Genomic DNA, 20,192 nt, shown 5'->3' with positions numbered 1-20,192 from the left:
CCACGCCTCTGTTCTCCATTCTGTTCCATTTCGCTTTGTCTCAGCTTGCTCCGACATCATTTGTGGTGCAAGAAAAGTTAACTTGGAGTTTGAGAGACGGCTGGCAGGGGTGGGAGAGTGCCTGAAGTTTGCAGTTCCTGATGTATAGAGAGACTTTCTTCTCTGCTCTCCTTTAAGGGCGCTGCAGCTCTACTCCTGCTCCTGATCACCTCAGGGTTCAGAGAGGCAATTGTGTATCTTGGATCTGCTGCTAAAAGTTAGAGCCCCCTAGGCCTCAGCAGCTTTAAAACAAGATCGCTGGGCTCCAAGAAACTAATGCAACAGGACAAAGGGAGCTGCAGAGAGTCTGTGCTCCTTCTAAGAGCCAGCTTCGGGCAATGGTGGGCTCTAGGCACCCTCTCTGCTGAGACCTGCTAGTGTGGTGGTCCCTGGAGCCATGCTTTCCCAACAAAGCACGTTGGCTGTTGCCCCTCAGTGGGTTTTCAGAGTCCAGACTCCATAAGCCTCTACACATCAGGTTCAGGGCTTTGGGTTTTCGTTTAGCATCCTAAAAACCAAGTGGGAAGCCCTTTTTCTCCGTAGAGACTTGACTGAAGTCCCGGGGAACTATGGGTAGAAGGACAAATGCTGTCTCCGGGGAAGGGTGTGTGGACAGTGTTAGGGATTCAGGTGGTGAGCAAGAACACACAGCCGCAGAAGCCGAGTGCTTGTCCTGCTGTATTGGGAAGGACTGGAGGCTCACAGCCCCTAAGGAACTGCAGAGCATTGCACATTTATGTTAGTCAAAGGCCTTGAACTTCTTACGTACTACGTGCTGATGGTTTATTAATCCAGAATGTATTGTTGGTGGTCACTTGATGTGGTTCTTGGGGTAACCTCTGTCACACTATTTCCTTGCAGGGTACTATCAGAACCAGCCAGGAGTGGGTGGAAAATCTCTGCAATGCAAATCCTGAAGTTTCCATGTAACTTTATCTTTCCCTGATTCCCAATCCATTTTTTTTTCAGTGCCAGCAGGATCAGACATAACCCCCCGCCCCCCGTCTAGAAAAGCAATGGTTTCTTACATTCCACTCATAATGCAGATCTGCCCCAGAAAAACGCATTTGAAGGAGGCCATCTTTTCCACCTCTATAGGATCACATTGTGTCTCTTTTGAACGGCCATTATCATCTCAGTGAGTGCACTGGATGAAGCCTACAATGACAGCCTTGCTGGTTGGAAGTAGCAAATGCCCAGCAAAGGCCGGTGTGCAGCCGGAGTTGTGGGCACACATCCGTGGATGCGCCCAGTGAGCCTCTGGGTGGGAGCTGCTATCTCTACTTTATTAATAAGAAAAAGGACTTTTAGGGTGATGCAGCGGCTGACCAGATGGTAAGGCTGGTAAGTGATTGAGGAAGAGTTTCAGGAAGTGACAGTCCATCCCCAGAGGACCAGAGACTGGGACCTAGAGAAACACTTAAAACACTGGTCCCTTCAGTTCCTAATTGCTGCCTCGAAATGGAAACATATTCTTCCGCATTTCCTCCAAAGTCTTTAGGCAACAGCAGCAGCAGCAACAACAACAACAACAACAACATTTTCTTTTTCTTTTTTTAGAGTTTCACATATTTTTATTGGATATTTATTTTGTTTACATTTCAAATGTTATCCCCTTTCCCTGTTTCCTGTTTATAATCCCCCTATCTCCTCCCCCTTCTTCTATGAGGTTGTTCCCACACCTAACCACTCACCTCCTCCTGCCTCCCCACCCTAACATTCCTCTACGTTGGGGGTGTCCAGCCTTGGCAGGACCAATGTCTTCTCCTCCCATTGGTGCTCAACAAGACCATCCTCAGCTACATATGCATCCGGAGTCATGGGTCTGTCCATGTGTACTCTTTGGGTAATGGTTTAGTCCCTGGGAGCTCTGGTTGGTTGGTATTGTTGTTCTTATGGGTTGCAAACTCCTTCAGCTCCTTCAATCCTTTCTGTAACTCCTCCAGTGGGGACCCCATTCTCAGTTCAGTGGTTGGCTGCTAGAATCTCCTCTGTATTTGTCAAGCTCTGGCAGAGTCTCTCAGGAGACAGCTATATCAGGTTCCTGTCAACATGCACTTCTTGGCATTAGCAATATTGTTTGGGTTTGATGGCTGTATGTATATGGGCTGATCTCCAGGTGGGGCAGTCTCTGGATGGTCATTCCTTCAGTCTCTGCTCCTATGAAATATTTTACCCCCTCCTTTAAGAAGGACTGAACATCTGCACTTTGATGATCATCCTTCTTCTTGAGCTTCATGTGGTCTGTGGATTGTATCTCGGGTAATCTGAACTTTTGGGCTAATATCCACTTATCAGTGAGTGCATACCATGTGCAACAACAAAACATTTCAATGTTTGTGGGAATGAAAAGGTAGGCTTTTAGGGCTAAACAGGTTGTCATTGAAAAGTCTACAGATGTCCCACAGAAGCAGATCTTAAGAAGCAGTGAATAGATCATGTAAACATTTTTCATTCAGAAATAGTTAGTGGCTAGGCAAGAACTCCATTTGGAAACATCTTTGGAGTTGATGTTAATATTTTCAAATTCATCCCGGGCCCTAGACAGCTGGAGGAAAGTTACTTGGACTTGCCATGTTCTGTCCGGCACTAACTTGTGCCATCTAGTTAATAAGCCTGGAGCTTCACGTTGGGTTCCGAATTGGCTGTGTGTGTCCAAGGTTGGGGCTGTCGGCCAGTGGGAGAAGTCATGGACAGCCAGAATTGCACTTGAAATTAATTACCATGTATTTAATTGCCACGTATTTTAGACTTTTCATTTTAAAAATAAATGAATGAATCGCATCCCTGGGATGGTCTTTCCATCCATGTTTACTGAGATGGTCCTTTGCACCTGAAAGGCCCTGGAAGGCCCATTGAGTTGGAGCAGCCTGCGGTATTCAGTATACAGTACAGAAGGTGCTCCTCTCTGTACTGTAGGGCTCTTGCCTGCCGCCCTCTTCCCTCAGCACACATTCCCGCTTAGAACCCTCCTGGGTCAAGAGTGAGGACACACTCCTGCTATGCTCCTTGTCTCAAGAGACGAAGTCTCAACTCATCCCAATATCTAGACTCTGTCTCTCAATGGCAGGACCTTAAGGTCTGTCACAACATGACCCTGCATACTCACAGCCTGAGCCACAGAAGAGAAGCAGAGCTAAGAAAAACACATCTAGAATCATCTCCATGGATAGGTCAACAAGTTCCATATTCTTAGGTGCTTCGAATGGCTGAACTGGGACCCAACTTAGTTGGCCTGACTGTTTAAACCCAAGCAACGCCAAGAAGTTGGCCACTGATGCTCCTGTCCTTTAGCAGACTCTCTTGGTGTCTCCTCCAGCCTTTTCCCTCCGTGACCCAATATATTGTGATCTGTGGTCTTTAGACAGCTTCCTTCAAGAACTTGGCATCTCTAGGGATGTGCGATTATCTTCCAGGTTCTGTACTTAGCAGACCTGTCAGAGAGATGAGCTAGTTTTAATAAGTTTGCAAATAGTAACATCCACGGAAAAGATGTTTCCAGCTAGAGAGAAGAGTTTCTTAGAAGCCATTATGCTCTCTTGCCAGTGTCATAGTGGGGAGAAATGACATGAATGTTGTTGCTGCTGTCACATATAGGGATTCACAAGCATGCTGGCCACTGTCAGCTAGCTGGTCAGTCCTGACTCCACCAGCAGGCTCCTGGCTCCAGCCCCCACCTTCCTCTTACAAGTTTTTCAGGGAGCTGCTGTTGAAAACTTCTCTATAACTTCTGCTGGCAGAACAGGGCTACTTCAACATTGGTATATCGGCCAGTTATGCACTTGCTTCCATAGCGAGCAAAGACTCATTTGGTTGTGGGACACTGATGTGTTTTCAGGGAGTGAGAAGTGTCTCAATAGGGCAAGAAGACAGAAGACAGAAGTCCACACTGGAGACGGCCACTAGGCTGGCTGCTTTGCTGCTTGGGTAGAGAAGGCTGGTGAGTCCCGAGGTTTCTCCTAGTACGTGACTGATGGCGCTGCTCGGAGCAGGCTGGAGCCAACTTCGGCAGTAAGGCCAATTCGATTAAATTATTTCCATGTTGCGGTGTTGGAGGGAAACATCCAAGTGGCCGGAACACACACCCACTCCCTGAGCGCTTCTTCAGAAGTCCAGTCCTTTCCAATCTCTGTACCATTTACTCTAGGTCCTCCATCAGAGTAGGGAAACCGATCTGGGACCTGCCCTGCAGGGCAGGCACTGTGGAGAAAGCACAGCTTGAGAATTCCTATGTACAACAGCAATGGCTACATTCAAATCGTTCCTCCAATGTATGACAGGGGGATGGGGGGGCATGGGGGGGAGGACAGCTGAAGTGACTTTTCAATGTATGAAAGCTAGCTTGTCTCCTAGACCGGCATGGCAAGTGGGAAACCCGCAGGATAGTAAAACTCACCAGCAATGCCGAATTCCTGAAGGGGATTGTCTGAAGACCGCACAGTATACACAAAAGGAGCCCTGCTGGCTCGTGCTTTGCTCCAGAGCAGTGGTTCTCAACCTTCCTAACGCTGTGACCCTTACGGTTCCTCACGCTGTGGCGACCACCCCCACTCCCCCCAACCATAATGTTACTTCTGCTGCTACTCCACCCTGCAATTTTGCTACTGTTAACGAATCATAACGTAAATACTTTTGGAGATGGAGGTTTGCAAAAGAGGTCGGAACCGGAAGATTGAGACCCGCTGTCTTAGAGACTTGGAATGGGAGGGGTTCATAGATATCTCCAGAAACTGTCGCAGGACTGGGCAAGCCACACTGAGCAACTGTCAGTTGTGTTCTCCTACTTGTTCACCACCCTGGCTTTCAATATGTCTCTGAGCTGTCTCTGCGTCATATATGTATGTATATATATATATATATATATACATACACACACATACACACACACACACATATATATATGTATATATACATATATTAGGACCTGGTGAGTTTAGGCGTGTGGATTCTTAGACGGAAGCAAGGCAATAAGGGCAGGGGACTGACTGCATGAGTCAGCCCCACCCCACCTCAGGAGAGGCTCTTTCTTCAAGAAACTCTGAGCCTGGTTTTCATTATCTACAACTCTAACTAGATCCGGGTGTGGTCTGTCTTCCAGGGACAGTCTGAACTCATTCACCTGCTTGGATTCAGGGCTTCTTAAAATCTAAAATGCATTTCTGTTTTCCTTGTTTTATAGGCACTAATATTACCACACCAAAGCTCTGTGTTTGTCACCGAAAAAGAGGCAGTGTTTAAGTTAACCCCGTTTCATCTGGTTATATTTTGCAGGTTCTCAATCATCTGCATAAAAAGTTGAAGAACATGTCAAAAAAGTCAGAGGCATCCAAGAAAAAGGTAACATTCACAGACAGATGCTGCTGCTGCCCATTTTTCCAGAGCTTAGCTGAATTTTGCTTTAAATGATTTTCATGTCCAACCACAGGTTGGAAAACTGGTTGACTGAGACGGACATTTTCGTGAACTGCCGCCACTAAGGGGTAGGGTTGAGCAGGAGTCACTTCAGGAAGGGTGTGGCAGGTAAAACCGGAGAGGGTGGGGAGGCCTGGAAAGACAGACTTCCAGAGGAGAGGCTTAGATCTGGGAGAACTCAGAGAGGCTGGGATGTAATTTGCACTTGTAGCATTCAACATCTTCGGAGTGATTCAAACTGGTCACTTTGCCTCTCATGGGGAGAGCACTGGTTTGCCATTCTCTTCAGCCCCAAGAGCAGGCCATCAGGCTGATCTCTTCCCTAGACTTTGTCAGACCTTGGCACGGGAAAGACAGAAAGCAAAATCACTGGGATCCTACCCCTCTTTCTCATCTAGGGAATCCCACCCAACACTTTCTTCTGCGTAATAATACGAAAGCTTCTAACTTTCTGGGATCCACCGCATTTCCACTCACTGAAGAAAATTGTTTTACACACCAGGGTTAATTTATCTTTTACTGTAATGAAATCTATGTGATTCCTGGGTATAGACAGTGGAATGAAATTATCAGGCAACTTTATTAGAGGGAAGTTAACCAGACCTTTTAACCCACATGCATTACTGAAAGTATCTTTAAATACCTGTTTTTTCCTTTCTAAATACCTATTCTGATTTTATATATATATATATATATATATATATATATATATATATATATATAATGTAAATAATCATTCAGTTAGTCGTATTTACTCTAAAGGCTTTGGCTTGAGCACAGCCTGCTCTGCCTTTCCTGTCCCTCCACATCAGTGTGGAGGAGACCCACCCTCCCCTCGCCCCTTGGCATGCAGCTCTAGCTGTCCTGCAACCTGTGATGGGGAACAGACAGGCTTTGAACTTGTGATCCTCCTGCTTCTGCCTCCCAAGGAGACTGGTTTACTCCTGGTAGCTCAAAATAACTTGCTTTTGGGATACCATCTTTTATAGATTTTACTAACTGACTGAGAAAACATGACTGCTCCAGCCTTCTGCCTCTGGCCTCTCCTACATCCCAGCAGTCACTAGGCATGCTTAGTTTTAAGTTTGCAGATCTCTACTTTTACAACAATGGGTGAAGTCTGAGGCCTCTGACTGGAGTCAACCCTAAGTGCTGTGTTCTCCTCCTCTGCGTCCAATGCTGCATTTTAATGCAGTGGTAACCTTCTTTCAATCTATTAATTTTCCCTTGAAGCAATACTTCTCACCTCCAAGGAAACGAGTCCTTAAGAGCAATTAAGGACTATGTGTAATTCCTCCTTGGACTGCTCTTCATAGAGTGTAGGTACTGTGCAGGAACAAGCTGACCTCTGGTTTCTCAAGGGAACAGGCTTTCTTTGGGAGGCAGAATCTAGAGGAAAACACAGAGCATAGACATTCAATAGGAGGAATGTTGGACACTAGCATTCTTCAGGAAGCTGGGGATCGATAGCTCAGTCAATAAAAGGCACACAAACAGGAGAAACTGAGTTTGATCCCCAGAACCCAAGTTAAAAAAAAAAAAGAAAGTGAAAAGAAAGGAAGAAAAGTTGCACTTATAATCCCAGAACTGGGGAGGCAGAGACAGGCAGATGCCTGGGGCAGATCCCTGGGGCAGATCCCTGGGGCAGATCCCTGGGGCAGATCCCTGGGGCTTGCTGACCTGCATCCTAGCCTAGCCAGTAAGCTAGGCCAATGAAAGACCCCGCCTAGTGAAAAAACAGGGTGGATTGCTCCTGCAGAAAGATACCTAATATATATTGTCTTCTGGATTCCACAAGCAGACACATACACACACACACACACACACACACACACACACACACACACACACACACACACACACATTCACACACACACGTACACACAGAGAGAGAGACAGACACGAACACATACATACATACACACAGAGACACAGACACACACATGCGCACGCACGTGGTACAAGGAGGTGTATTAGGTTTCAACAGTGAAGAAGATGCCTACCGATTATGCTAAATATTTATTATTAATCCAAAAGATTTAAGCCAGGTGGTGAGATCCTCTAATCTTGGGAGGCTGAGACAGGAGGATGCTCAATTTAGACTTCAAGGTAAACCTGAGTCTCTTAGCAAGGCCCAATTCCTCTAAAAATAAGAAGTAAATGTCAAAGGGCTGGGATGCAGTCTCCTGGTAGAGCCTACTCTTGTTGTGCAAGAGGCCTGTGGTTGGATCTCGAGGACCGAAAACCAAGACAGTTTATTTTGATGGAGAGAATCAAACTACTCTTCAAAAAACAAAACAGCAAAACAAAACAAAGTTAAACAACAACAACAAAAAGACTTTTGTTGAATCTTACCTTTGTCTTTGAGGAGGCATCGGTGAGAGACTAAAAAGCTTTCAGAAAGAACAACGTGTGATGGAAAGATGCGAGACCCCTGTAAGAGCGGCTGGGGGAAGCCTCTGCTTAATTTTATGACAAAGAGTATAACAGTCATTTTATAAGCGAGGACATATGTAAAATGAAGACATATTTATATAAACTTCCCTTTCATTCATTCCCTCTCTACAAGAAAGCAAGTTCGAGCATTTGAAAAGGGAGCTTTTCCTCCTCCCTTCTCGGGTTAGCCCTTCACAGCTGCTGGACAGATGTCTGACCTGATCTCCTCTGATAGATTTAATTGCTTTTTTGTTTGCATAGAGCAAATAAACAAGATGGTAGGGTGTGTGTGTGTGTGTGTGTGTGTGTGTGTGTGTGTGTGTGTATGTGTCAAAGAGAGAGATAGGTAAGAGATGCGGGGGAGGGGGAGGAAAAGAGAGGGCAAGAGAAAAACAGGAGACAGAAGACAGAAGAGCAAAAAGAAAAAAAAAAAGACAGAGTAGGGTCACCTGGTAGAGCACAGCACAGACCACAGTATCCCATCACAGACGATCAACGGGGACCCTCCCAAATCTCAACTGGAGATTTGGTCATTGGAACACACATGCTCCATGCTTACTATTGAGGGGTGACATGGGACTCTAATGTAGAGTGATGGTCAACGACTGTGTCACTTACCTTTTTTCTTACTGTAACCAGATACCCCAAAAGAAGTAACTCGAAGGAGGAAGGGTTATTTGGGCTAGAGTTCAAGAGGGTATAGTTCAGCCTTGTGGGGAAGGCAAGGTGGCAGAAACATGAGGTGACCGGTCGGTCACATTGTGTCTTCATTCCGAAAGCAGAGGGGATCAGGAAGTGCGGGTGGGCTGAGAAGCCTAAGGTCTGCCCTGGTGGCTGACTTCTTTCAGTTAGGCCCTACCTCAAGCCCGGTCCTCAGCAGGGAGTGAAGGGTGCAAACTTGTGAGCCTTGGTTACAGGACATTGCACACTCAAACTGCAGCAGTGGGTTGATGGGAAGGAAATAGGTTCCAACGGAGAATGAATTGATGGAAATGTGGCAGTTGGCTCATTCTAATGCCATTTGTTTCTAGGCCCTCTTAGTGGCTAAGCATTTTTCTGTCCATGGGCTGCATTCATTTGTTAATGTGACAAGAACAAAATATCCCATAGGGTGTAGCTTAAAAAAAATAGAAATGCTGGAAGTCCAGGGTCAAGTGCTGGTAGACTTTTGACCCCAGCCTTCTGTCTGCATTCGCACATGCTGGATGGAGTCAGGGTAGGCTTCTTTTACAAGCACAATGGTCCCACTCTTGAGGACTCTTTCTTCATAGCTTCATTCTCGCCTAATGACTTTACCTCCAGTAAATGGTGATGAGATTTCAACCCACGAGTCTGGGGGATACCCACATTCACATCAGCAGAAGAGCTTTCTGTGTAAGGCTTACCACTGTTATGAAGCGTGAGTCCAGCTCTGTATGATGGTCACATTGTGCAGCTATGTCCATACGGAGGAAAACGTAGGAAGAAGGTAGGATGTCTAGCACCCACAGGGCAGCTCACAACTGTGTAATTCCAGTTCCAGGGATTCCGAAGCCTTTTGGCCTTTAAAGATACTGCATTTATAGATGTAGGCAAAACTCCTGTACACATAAGTAATTAAGAAAATCGGGGAAGGGGGTTGGGGATTTAGCTCAGTGGTAGAGCGCTTGCCTAGCAAGCGCAAGGCCCTGGTTTCGGTCCTCAGCTCTGGGGGGTGGGGTGGGGGTGGGGAAGAAAATCTGGGGAAGGACGTGAGAGAGGTAGCATCAGAGAGAGGTGAGGGGGCAGGGAAAAAAGGTAGGAGTGTATTTGCATAGATAATTAGAAGCTCAATGACCTATTAAGGACTTTGCCTAAGCACTGACAGGAAGGGAGATGCTTCTGGCTTGGGGCCGGTTGGGCTTAAAACAAGAACCTTACCTAATGCTGGGAGGATGGTAGGATGGGCCAGGCAGCGCAGTGGTGGGTGCTTCTGGGAGGGAACCTGGTGAAGGCCCAGATGTTGTACAAACATCTGGCTGCTTTCAACAGAAGCTTTTTTGTTATTATATCCTAATCCCCGATGCGTCTGGTGAGCGTCCCAGCTGTCCTTCCTACAACTTGCTTGGGGCTTCTCCCACTCTCCCGCTGTGCTCCCTCTTTCCTTTCCCCTGTCCCCCCACCCCCAGTTTTGTTAAGCGCATTGAATGAGACTCTGAAGAAAATTGGTGTCTCCAATTGCTTGGAGAGAACAACTCCCAAATCGAGGGAGATGAATACTGTTTTTGGCAGGTCCAGGGTTAGGAAGAAAGAGAAAGCACACTACGAAGATGCAGATCTCAAGCTGTGTCATTACAGCGTAAATGTCGGAAGTAGGATTGTGTGCTCCAAATGAAAGAATGACGTCACTTGCTGTGTACGCCCAGTGTCACGCCATCTCTGGCAGAGACAAACGGCTTTGTGAGAATCAGGGACACAGTGTTAGAAATGAGAATTAAGAACTTTTTCCACGCACAGGAGTCCTTCCGTCTCATCCCAGCACTTTGCATGCAGGGGAGTCTGGTGCATTCAGACATTTCTGAGGCAGAGGCATCATTTCTTGCTTTGTCTGTGAGTAGAAATGCTTCCAGGAGAGCTGCCAGTATTAAGTGAGACCTCTTTAATTGCTTTCACTTAAGGTGCATGAGATAAACCCGGTTTTATTGTGGCTTTTATGCGGTTCCGCAGGGATTCACTCAAGCTCCTGAACATTGTAAAGAGACAGCTTCCAAGGTAACTCTCCCATAACCACTACCCAGTAACTATTACCCACTGAGTGAGCGGTGGCCCGCTCAGTGACAGGGCCCAGAATGCTCGCCGGTAATGATGGGCACACTGATTTACCACAATCCTGGGGCTGACATGAGAACACATGTGTTATTCTGAGCAGATCTTTAACTTGGAGCTGATGAGCTCCAGACCTACGGCTGTCTGAAGTCTGTACTGGACGGACCATTATTCGTCAAAGGAGGATGGTTTCTGATTAGGGAGAATTTCTCCTGATAGATTTTTGCTCTTCTCGGCTCCACCAGCATTGGTTGAAAGAGCAAAAAACGAAAAAAAAAAATCCACTCTTGGGGGATATCTGGCTTCTCATACTACTGAGGCTGGGACCAAGGCCCAGGGCTTTGTGTGAAGGATGCCATCTTGCTGCTCTGAGATTCCCCTCTGGACCGTTGGGGTGCTTAGCAGCATTCTATTAAGCTCTCCTAGGAGTGGTTGTAGCTAGGCAATAGTTCTTATGAGTATGCACCCAATATTCGCTTCTAATATTTGTATCCTAAGTTATTAGCCAATTACATTAGCACCATGAGTTGACCATGAACCTGGCTCAGATTCATTTCTCTGGCTGAGAAAAGCAGAGGGATTGCAGACGGTTAAAGGCTTGGTTGGGGAAGCCACAGACGCTCAGAGAAACCACCGCCATAAAGAAAACAAATCACACAGCCATCTGCAATTCTGATCAAGATAAGATAGAACTCCTTATCAGCTGCTAAAGTGTCAATCTGCTCTAAGCTTTGTGCTTAGCCCATGATTCCTAAAAGAAGCACGACAAGGAAATAGTGTCAGAGGAGAACTTTTGTAGAAAGAGGGACTCTGACCACCGTAGACAGAGGAGGGTATGTCCCTTCGGTATTGTGAACGTAATCATTTACAGATGGTTCGATTGAGTCGCCAGAGAAGGGCAGTTCTCACACACTAATGGGCAAATGGATTGACACCAAACACTTCCGTAGTATGTGTTAGCTAATTGTGTTTGCTCTGTGGCTCAGATGTAAGTGGACTTAATAGGTAAGCTTTCACTTCTAACACCTGCCTGTGGGTTTTTAATAGTCGAGCTGGTTAGTGTTCACATGGTCCACGTACAATCTGGGTATCATTTTGTTGGTTAATCTTCTTCATTAATGAGGAGGAAATCAAGTCTTGAGGAGGTTTTTGCCATCTTCCGAAGAGGGTGAGCAGATCTGCTATCTGGCCAATAATCTTGCAAAATCCAGGATGCCTCTTGGCTGTGAGTTTAGCTTCCTTCTCCTATCCCTCATGTCTCGTGGTGTTTACTATTCTTGACCTGAAATTCAGCTTGTCTTTCTTTCTCTTTGTCTTGATCTCTGTCTCTCTCTGTTTCTCTCTGTCTCACTCCCTTTCTTTTTCTCCGTCTCTCTCTGTCTCTCTGTCTCTGTCTTCCCCAATCCCCCCCTGCCTTCTCTATCAGAAGTCTGGCCATTCACCACCAGCTGGTTTTCCACCTATTCAGTGATAAACTTCTCCTGTTGTCTTAGCTTGTTGCCATGAGTCAGTCATAGAGATGTTGGTGTCCCATGCTATATTTCAGATTTTCTATTCTAAACAGTAGCCCTCAACTTGGAGGTCACCAATTCTTCGGGCAAACCCCCATCTTTAAAAATGTTTACATTATGATTCCCAACAGTAGCAAAATTACAGTTATAGAGTAGCAGCAAAAATAATTTTATAGTTGGGGGTCACTACAACCTAAGGAGTCACAACATTAGGAAGGCTGAGAAGCACTCTTGTAGAACAATAGGATTCCCTTTCATGAGAATCATGAAAGTTCTCCTGCCATGGACTGCATACCTGTCAGCGGTGTCCTTTAGGACGGTTTGTTCACCTTCCAGGTTCATGTCTGGTAGGGAGGCTTTGACCATGCACACAGATCATGGCTCAGTCCATCTAGGTCCCCTTGTGTTGAGATCATGAACCAAGGACAATTTCTTCCTGTTGTCCATTCAGTGAGAATCATTAAGGAACAAGGAGACCCCGCTCTAGATGTCTGAATGCTTTTGATTTAGGAACAAGAAGAGGGTGGACAAAGTTAAGCTAGCAATAGGCCTGCTTGGTCTCCAGGGTGTTTCAGGACTGACTGAGAATGTTAACTCCCCAGAGTCTCCACTGTGTCTTCAGGAATGCTTGAGGTTGAGAAACTGACATCTCCCACTTGTGTGCATCAGGGTTTGTCTGAGCTCCAGGCTTGTGATGGAACTTGCTGTGTGAGCACTGGACTTGCTGTGTGAGCACTGGAAGAGGCTTGCTGTGCCAGCTTTGTTTTCATGAGATGGGGGTCTTGTGTAAAGGTCACACTGGTTCAGAGCTCTGGTTCCTCCTGCCTCACCTCTTGACTGCTGGAAGAATTCTCTAGTTCAGGCATCAGTCCTTAATCTTGATCTGTTTGTACCCTCATACTTAACACAGTCCACATGTGCTTTATACATGCCTAGGGATCAGGACTGTGTTAGGTCCCAGCTGGATCTCAAGAAGATGAGCAGAACCGTTGTGTGAGGCCATTCAGTACTTTTATGTCATCTTGGGAAAGTACCTATGGATGCTATTGGGGTGTATTTTACAGCGCTGTATTCTTCTGATATAATTGGTGAATTCCTACAGCTCCTGTCCCCTCTCCAACTCTCTTCCATTGCTCTCTCTTCCAGACTGCACAGACTGTCCTGGTGGTCGTTGTGGTATTTGGCATATCATGGCTGCCCCATCATGTCATCCACCTCTGGGCTGAGTTCGGAGCATTCCCGCTGACCCCAGCTTCCTTCTTCTTCAGAATCACTGCCCACTGCCTGGCATACAGCAACTCCTCGGTGAACCCCATCATCTACGCCTTTCTCTCAGAAAACTTCCGGAAGGCGTACAAGCAAGTGTTCAAGTGCCGTGTTTGCAATGAGTCGCCGCACGGCGATGCTAAAGAAAAGAACCGAATAGATACCCCGCCCTCCACCAACTGCACCCACGTGTGAAGGTTGGCCAGAGCCTCCTGTCCTCCGCTCCCATGTGTGTTAGAGAGGGGAGGACACAGTGAATTATCAAGTAACATGGCAGCTCGTTCTCCTGACAGCAATTCCTATCATTCTAACAACATTCCACAGCGGTGAAAGCACTTTGATTGTCCAGGGAACTCCTCGGTCTACTGAAGATTATTTCCCAATTTTATTTCATTTTATGATTGTATTTATGAAGCAAAAGAAACTTCCATATAGCTTCTATCTTTTAAGGGATGAAAGTCCAACAGCGCACTGCAGATATGTTCTGATCTCCATGATACAAACCAAGTTCTAGGAAGCAATGAAGATTATTTGAAATCCACATTTTAAGGCCAGTTAATATAGGGAAACAGTTCTCTTTCTTTTAATGATGTAGTATTCTAGTTTTGAAATACATTTGTGGGCCCAGAATAGTGAATTTTATTTTACTGAACCTTTGTGGACTGGCACCTCTTCCGAGTCAGGGGAGGCTTTTCAAAGTCTGTTCCCATAGGTGTACAGAGTTCTGTCTGGGAACGTGAGACTCACCAAGTTCATCTCAGGAGATCATTGGTGACTCCACTTTGAAGTAATCCTGTGGACTAAGACACCAGGGAGTCTGCTGTGGACGGCTACAAACCTGCCTGTTGTAGCTTTAAGGATGTTCTTGGCAAATTATTAGCTGGGCCTCCAAAGAACCCAGGAAACCAGTCAGCCAACAGTTTCCACGGGGTTGAAAACTGGACAAAACTTAGCCACGTAGTTAATATTCATGCCGCATGGAGAAAGCAGGAAAGATGCTTGATTCCGAATGAGCAAAGACAAAGGTATCCTGTGGGAGAATAGATAAACACTTAGAGACGTGATGCCTTATGCAGACTTGTACCGACAACTGTTTAATGATTGTTTTCCCCAAACATTATTCCCTGGGGCAATTAATTTAGAATTAAAATCACCACCACGTGACTTGCAAATGTAACTTTCATGACAAATTTCATATTATACTTGCCATGGGAAAATGCTGAGAAAATACTAACTCGTCCTATTGTAGAAGAATAATGATTAGATTTAAGACTCTGCTCATATTTTACGAGATAGGAAACAAAGCAAGATACCTTAAGAAAAAGAAAAAAACCAAAAGGACTGTTGTGTCTGTGCCAAACCGGGACTCCTTAGGAAGCATCTAATTTAGGTTGAAAACAAATGCGATGTAAACCTTTGGCACGTTCACTTCTCTAGCTCATCCATTTATTTTCACGACTATATCCCCGTCAACAGTGTTTCCCTTTGCAGAGGCCTAAGTCATTCTCTGCGTGGAAAAGGGGAAACTGTCGGAATCATGGGGAATGAAGGGTTTTCAGTGGTTGCCAGGGAGGGACATGTATGCTGGTGTAGTTGCGTATTTTAAAGGGAATGGTAAGCCTGTTGCGTGGATTTTTTTTTTGTTTGTTTGCTTGCTTGCACTTTATTCATTATTGGAGCAGAAATACTTTACCTTGTAAAAGATACCTCACGTGAATGGGGGAACCCAGGCTGCCGCTGTGGATGTTGGCATACCTTCTTTCACACTGTCCTCAGAGACGCTTGATTAAACCTGCATGCGAGAGAGATTCCCTATGCTGTAAGAGTTCCCTTGTTCTCTTCTGGTCAGGCATCACAGACAAAAGCCAACACCGTGGCCCCGAGGCAGGGCTTCCCGGGAAGGTCTGTTGGGAAGAGTGTTGGTAGGATGCGTTCACACACCTGTGCGGCTGGGTCTTGCCCCGGACGGCAGCATCTAAAGGTCAGGGCTACATCAAGCATGTGACAACCTGTCCCTGCCACCCCACATTTGCTAAACATCTATCGAACTGCTCCTGCTCCCGGAAGATGCTTCTTGTAAACTGTCATTCTAATCATTTCCTCTTAGCCTTGCACGTGATTGTGTTTTTAAAACAACTTCAAATCCCAGTTGTAGCTACTTCCTGGGGAGAGGGGAGACTGAAAGCTCTGGAAGGTGTTCTGAAGACCCGGGGCAGATCAGTCACCCTGATGAGAGCAGCAAGAGCCCACACATGTATCAAGCCTTTTCTTCCTGGTTTCCTGGTAAGTGATGACCGACGTCCGTTTGGAGGCAGTGGATGACGGTGACCTTGCTGACACAAGGATATGTCCTGCAGTCCAGCAGAAGAAGAAATGTGTGGGCCTTTGAAGCTGGGGCAGGCGTTTGCAGAGCTCTGCTTTTTAGGGTGTAACAAAGAAAATCAATGTTTTTGGCTACAAGCTTTTCTGCTGCAGTTCTCTGAGGCAGTGTTATTTCGTGGGATCTTTGCTTTCATGTAGAGATGGACTCGGATATAGCTAAGCAGCTGCAATGTTTGCTGTTACACACACATACACACACACACAAACACATACACACACAAACACACACACACAAACACACACATATATACACACAAACACATACACACACAAACACACACACACACAAACACACACATATATACACACAAACACATACACACACAAACACACACACACATACACACACATACACATACACACACATACATACACATAGACATACATACACACACATACACACACAAACACACACACATACACACAAACACACATACACATACACACACATACACATACACACACATACATGCACACACATACACACATACACACACATACACACACAAACACACACATACACACACAAACACACACATACACACACATACATGCACACACATACACACACATACACACACATACACACACTACACACACATACACACACAAACACACACATATACACATACATACACACACATACACACACTACACATACACACATATACACACAAACACACACACATACACATACGTACACACATGCACACATACACACACACATATACACACACATACACACACATACACACACTACACATACACACATACACACACACACACACATACATGCATGTGCATGCACACTTGAGTGCTCACACTTTCGACCATAGAACTATTCAGCAGTGCAGGAGCCTGAGGTTCCTTTCTGAATATTTTAGCCAAATTATTTTTGCTTTTTAACTAAATTGTTCTATTTACACACTGGGAGTCAAACAATTTCCTGTCTCCCTTTGTCCATCTTCTGTACTTTTATCCTCTTGTCTCAGCTTCCTCCCTCTTTTTGCATAGCTAACGCTCCCTCCCTCAGATGTGACAGAGTAGAGCAGGGAGAGCTGGCTGGGTTCATGAGTCATGCAGGGCCTGGAGCTCATGACTCAGCTTCAAACCAGGATGGGGTGGACCACCGCTCTACCCACCTCTCAGGTGCACAGAGGTCCAGCCATGATAATTCCACTCTGCTGACTGATACCGCAGGTCACACACGATGCTGCTAACGGAGAGGACCACCCACCTAAGTACTCACTTCCTTCCATACTGGGCTGCAGAGCCCCTGTACACCCCGTACTTGTGATAAAACCACATTGCTTAGCAAGAACAACGGGTGTGTGTCTGTGTCATACTCTTAGCTCTAAGGGAGTTGGGACACACATTGTGTGTGTGCATCTATCGCGAAGCGTGGGGACTGGAGAAATTCACGGTTGGGATCATTTGCTGAGGAGACACAGCTATCCAGCAAGCTTCGGTTCTCATCCGTGATGGTTGAGAGTGCTTCTCGTGGTTTCAATTTGTAATCGGCCTTCTAGGGAAGTGAGTCAGACACTTAGCTGTTCAAGATTCGCACGCCAGGTCTCTTCTTGATGATATGTAAATAACTCGTCTAGTTAACACTTTATGTATCATGGTGGCCATAGGCAGCAGGTGGTCTCATCATTACTGATTGGCTGGCAAACGTAATCACAATCAAATATGGTTAAAAACGATACCACGTTAGAACATTCTGTTAGAAGTAAAATGGTTGAGCACGAACAACTGTTTAAAAGGTTCCCCGTGTTGTGGATGCAAGCTGCTTCTGTGTAAGTCAAGTGCGTTGCAGGTCACACAGTAGTCAAGGTGTCCCATTGTTTCCTTGTGTCCATGTCATGTCTCTCATTACACCTGGTGGCTTCTCAGTGTGACAGCATCAGATGCCTCTCTGTGGGTCTGAGGGAATCCTGTCTGTGCGCTGATGGTATTCTGAAACGTTAGCAGGGCTGCCTGCACACTGACTTCTTCTTGGTCTTGGTGGCTGGCTGTGTCCTGTCAATCATATGGCTAGCCCGGTGAGCATCCTGGGCTCTTGAGTGCTCTTCTGGGTACAGTGATGGTAGTGTGGCCACAGGAGTGAGTGAGGAGGGGAGGGCAGTGAGGAGGGGGAGCGCTGTGAGCTTTCCATTTCTACATGCCTTGTAGAAGTGACCCCATCTGGACTTTCTGAATCCACACCAAAGTGGCTGGGGCTGACACATGTTGTTTGTTGCTCAGGCTTATGGCATCGCCTTGGGTGGAAAGCATGACCTTTCTGCCAAAGAACCATGAAGAAGGACACTGTAGAATTGTAGGCTACGCTGTCTAGCTTCAGATTCATAGACGTTAGAGAAGTCAAAGTGTTGAAAAGAGAGATTGAATCTCGGCCCCACCACACATGTTCTTTAGCATCTTGGAGTATGGGCATCAGGGTTAACCCCTAGTTAACAGAACTTGAAGCTCTGTAGGTTTCTTTGTGTTAAAGTCTACTGCGGCACCACATTTTCAATATTAGATATTGATTATGGAATCTGACTTATTCTCATGACAGCCTGAGGTGCCACGAAGCTTTTCTCTCACTCTCTGTCAGCTTGTTTTGGGTATTGAAGCACCACTGTTCGGCCACATGATGACTACAGAGGGCCTGCCTGCCTGCCTGCCTGAGGTTGTAGGTAACCCTTCCATTTAGTGTCAGGGTGGGGCCACCTTCATAGGGTACAGTTGACCTTGTGGCCACCTGCGATTGTGTCCTACAAAGGAAGACAGTTGTTACTGACAGAAATTAGTGCCAGTCCCAGAGCTTCTGAGGGGATCCCAGGAATCATGCTTCTGGGATTCCTCAGGATCCATGGAGTACAGTTCACAAAGCCTTGCTGAAGTGCTCAGGAAACCTCAGGTGGACCCCAGGGCTTGCTTCTGAGCTTCTGCTCTTCCGCAGACCTCTCTGGGGTCTGAGAACCATGGGAACACAGTGGGGGGTGTTGAAGTTGTTGGCTAAGTAGCTTCTACTTTCTCAGATGACTTACAGTTCAGCCAAGCACAGGCATCTATGAATGGTCTCTTGAGAAGGGAACTGCAAACCGAAGCTGCTTGCTGCTGTTCTTGTCTATGGGAATGTCTCATCCTTCTTCAGTCACCGCCTCTCCAATGCTCTCTCCTGCTCTTCTCTCACTTTAGCTACCTTTCCTCACTTGGGTGTGTTCTGCCAGTGTGGAGGGATGTCAGAGCCTGGCCTCGTCTTCCAGACCTTCATCATTTACTTTCGACTCAGGATTCTTCCTGGCTATCCCAACAATAATTTGTCTTTAAACAGACATGTGTGAGAAATGTAGACATCAGGAGCAGATTGTTTCTATCGCAGACCATGGGAGGTTAATCAATTCTTTCCCACAGTCAGATTGCACAAGAGCAGGCCAGACACAGTGGAAATGGCATCCGTCTGGTGAGGAGCTAGGCCTTGAGAGGGCCATATGTCTGAGAACTCATTTCTTGTGTGTCGTATGTGTGTTGTTCTGAAGTGCTGTGACTCTGTGGTGAAGGTGTGTGCTGGCAGATGACTGCGGTCTCAGCTCCAGAGCTCGCCTCCTGTGTCAGCAATGGTCTCCTGGGCAAGCCCTCTCACACTGTGCTATGGAGAGTCCGGAGTTCTCTTCCTATCACTGGATCCACCACTATAAGAACACTCTATCCAGAGCCTCTGCCATATTCTTCCTGGCATGCTATAGTACAAGATGAGCTGTAGGTTCCTAGGATCCATGAGCTAAGTGACAACCTTGAGGAAGGACTGAGTCAGGGTGAACTTTATTGAACTCACCATCTCCTGTTACAAACAGCTGAGGTTCAAGAAGACGGAGCAGGAGGGGCTCCATCTAATTAGAATGAAATGGAATCACTGGACAAATGTTGGATAACTTTGTGACGTCCATTCAGCATTGCCTATGAGAGTGTTTGTATGACTGAGGCAAGAGGTTGGGTTTTTTGTTCGTTAGATTGTTTTGTTTTTTTTTGCTTCCAGAGAACTCTCCTTATATGGACACAGCAAAGAAAACAGTTTGTATGAGCAAGCCCAGGGCTGGCAGTTGACACACGCGTTTCTCAGGTGTTTGTGATTTGGCTCTCTCAGCTTCTCTATCAGCCAGGAACTGTTTCCTGACTTGTGTGAGGGGAGTAAACAGAGTCCAGGTGTGAGGTGTTTTTTTTAAACAGAGGAAAAAAAAGATTAATGGCAACACCTCCAGAAATAAAGGCCAGTTATAACACAGACATATCTAGAAGCTATAAATGGATATGAGAATGCTGTTTCCCATGTTTTACTTTTCTAGGGTTCAGTCCTCTGTTCTTCTATCATGGGGA

At 46.1% G+C, this 20,192-nt stretch overlaps 1 protein-coding gene and 1 long non-coding RNA gene across 2 annotated transcripts in view; one reads left to right on the top strand and one right to left on the bottom strand.

The window, feature by feature from the left end:
- The window catches only part of Galr1 (galanin receptor 1), a 15,589-nt gene extending 964 nt beyond the window's left edge, over window positions 1–14,625 (top strand). Inside the window, exons 2-3 of the mRNA NM_012958.3 lie at window positions 5,311–5,376; window positions 13,329–14,625. Of these exons, the coding sequence (NP_037090.2) occupies window positions 5,311–5,376; window positions 13,329–13,643 (381 nt within the window). The 3' untranslated portion in view covers window positions 13,644–14,625. The remainder of the gene's footprint in view (window positions 1–5,310; window positions 5,377–13,328) is intronic.
- Window positions 1,580–8,117, bottom strand: LOC147999895 (uncharacterized). Its single transcript, XR_015642692.1, has 3 exons — window positions 7,807–8,117; window positions 6,698–6,840; window positions 1,580–4,239 (listed from the first exon to the last, which is right to left on the bottom strand). It is a non-coding gene; the product is annotated as an uncharacterized LOC147999895 (long non-coding RNA).
- Window positions 14,626–20,192: the final 5,567 nt, after the last annotated feature.

Source organism: Rattus norvegicus, chromosome 18, assembly GCF_021556685.1.
Source record: "Rattus norvegicus strain SHRSP/BbbUtx chromosome 18, alternate assembly SHRSP_T2T, whole genome shotgun sequence".
Classification (NCBI taxonomy): domain Eukaryota; kingdom Metazoa; phylum Chordata; class Mammalia; order Rodentia; family Muridae; genus Rattus; species Rattus norvegicus.
This window is presented reverse-complemented; position numbering and strand designations above follow the sequence as displayed.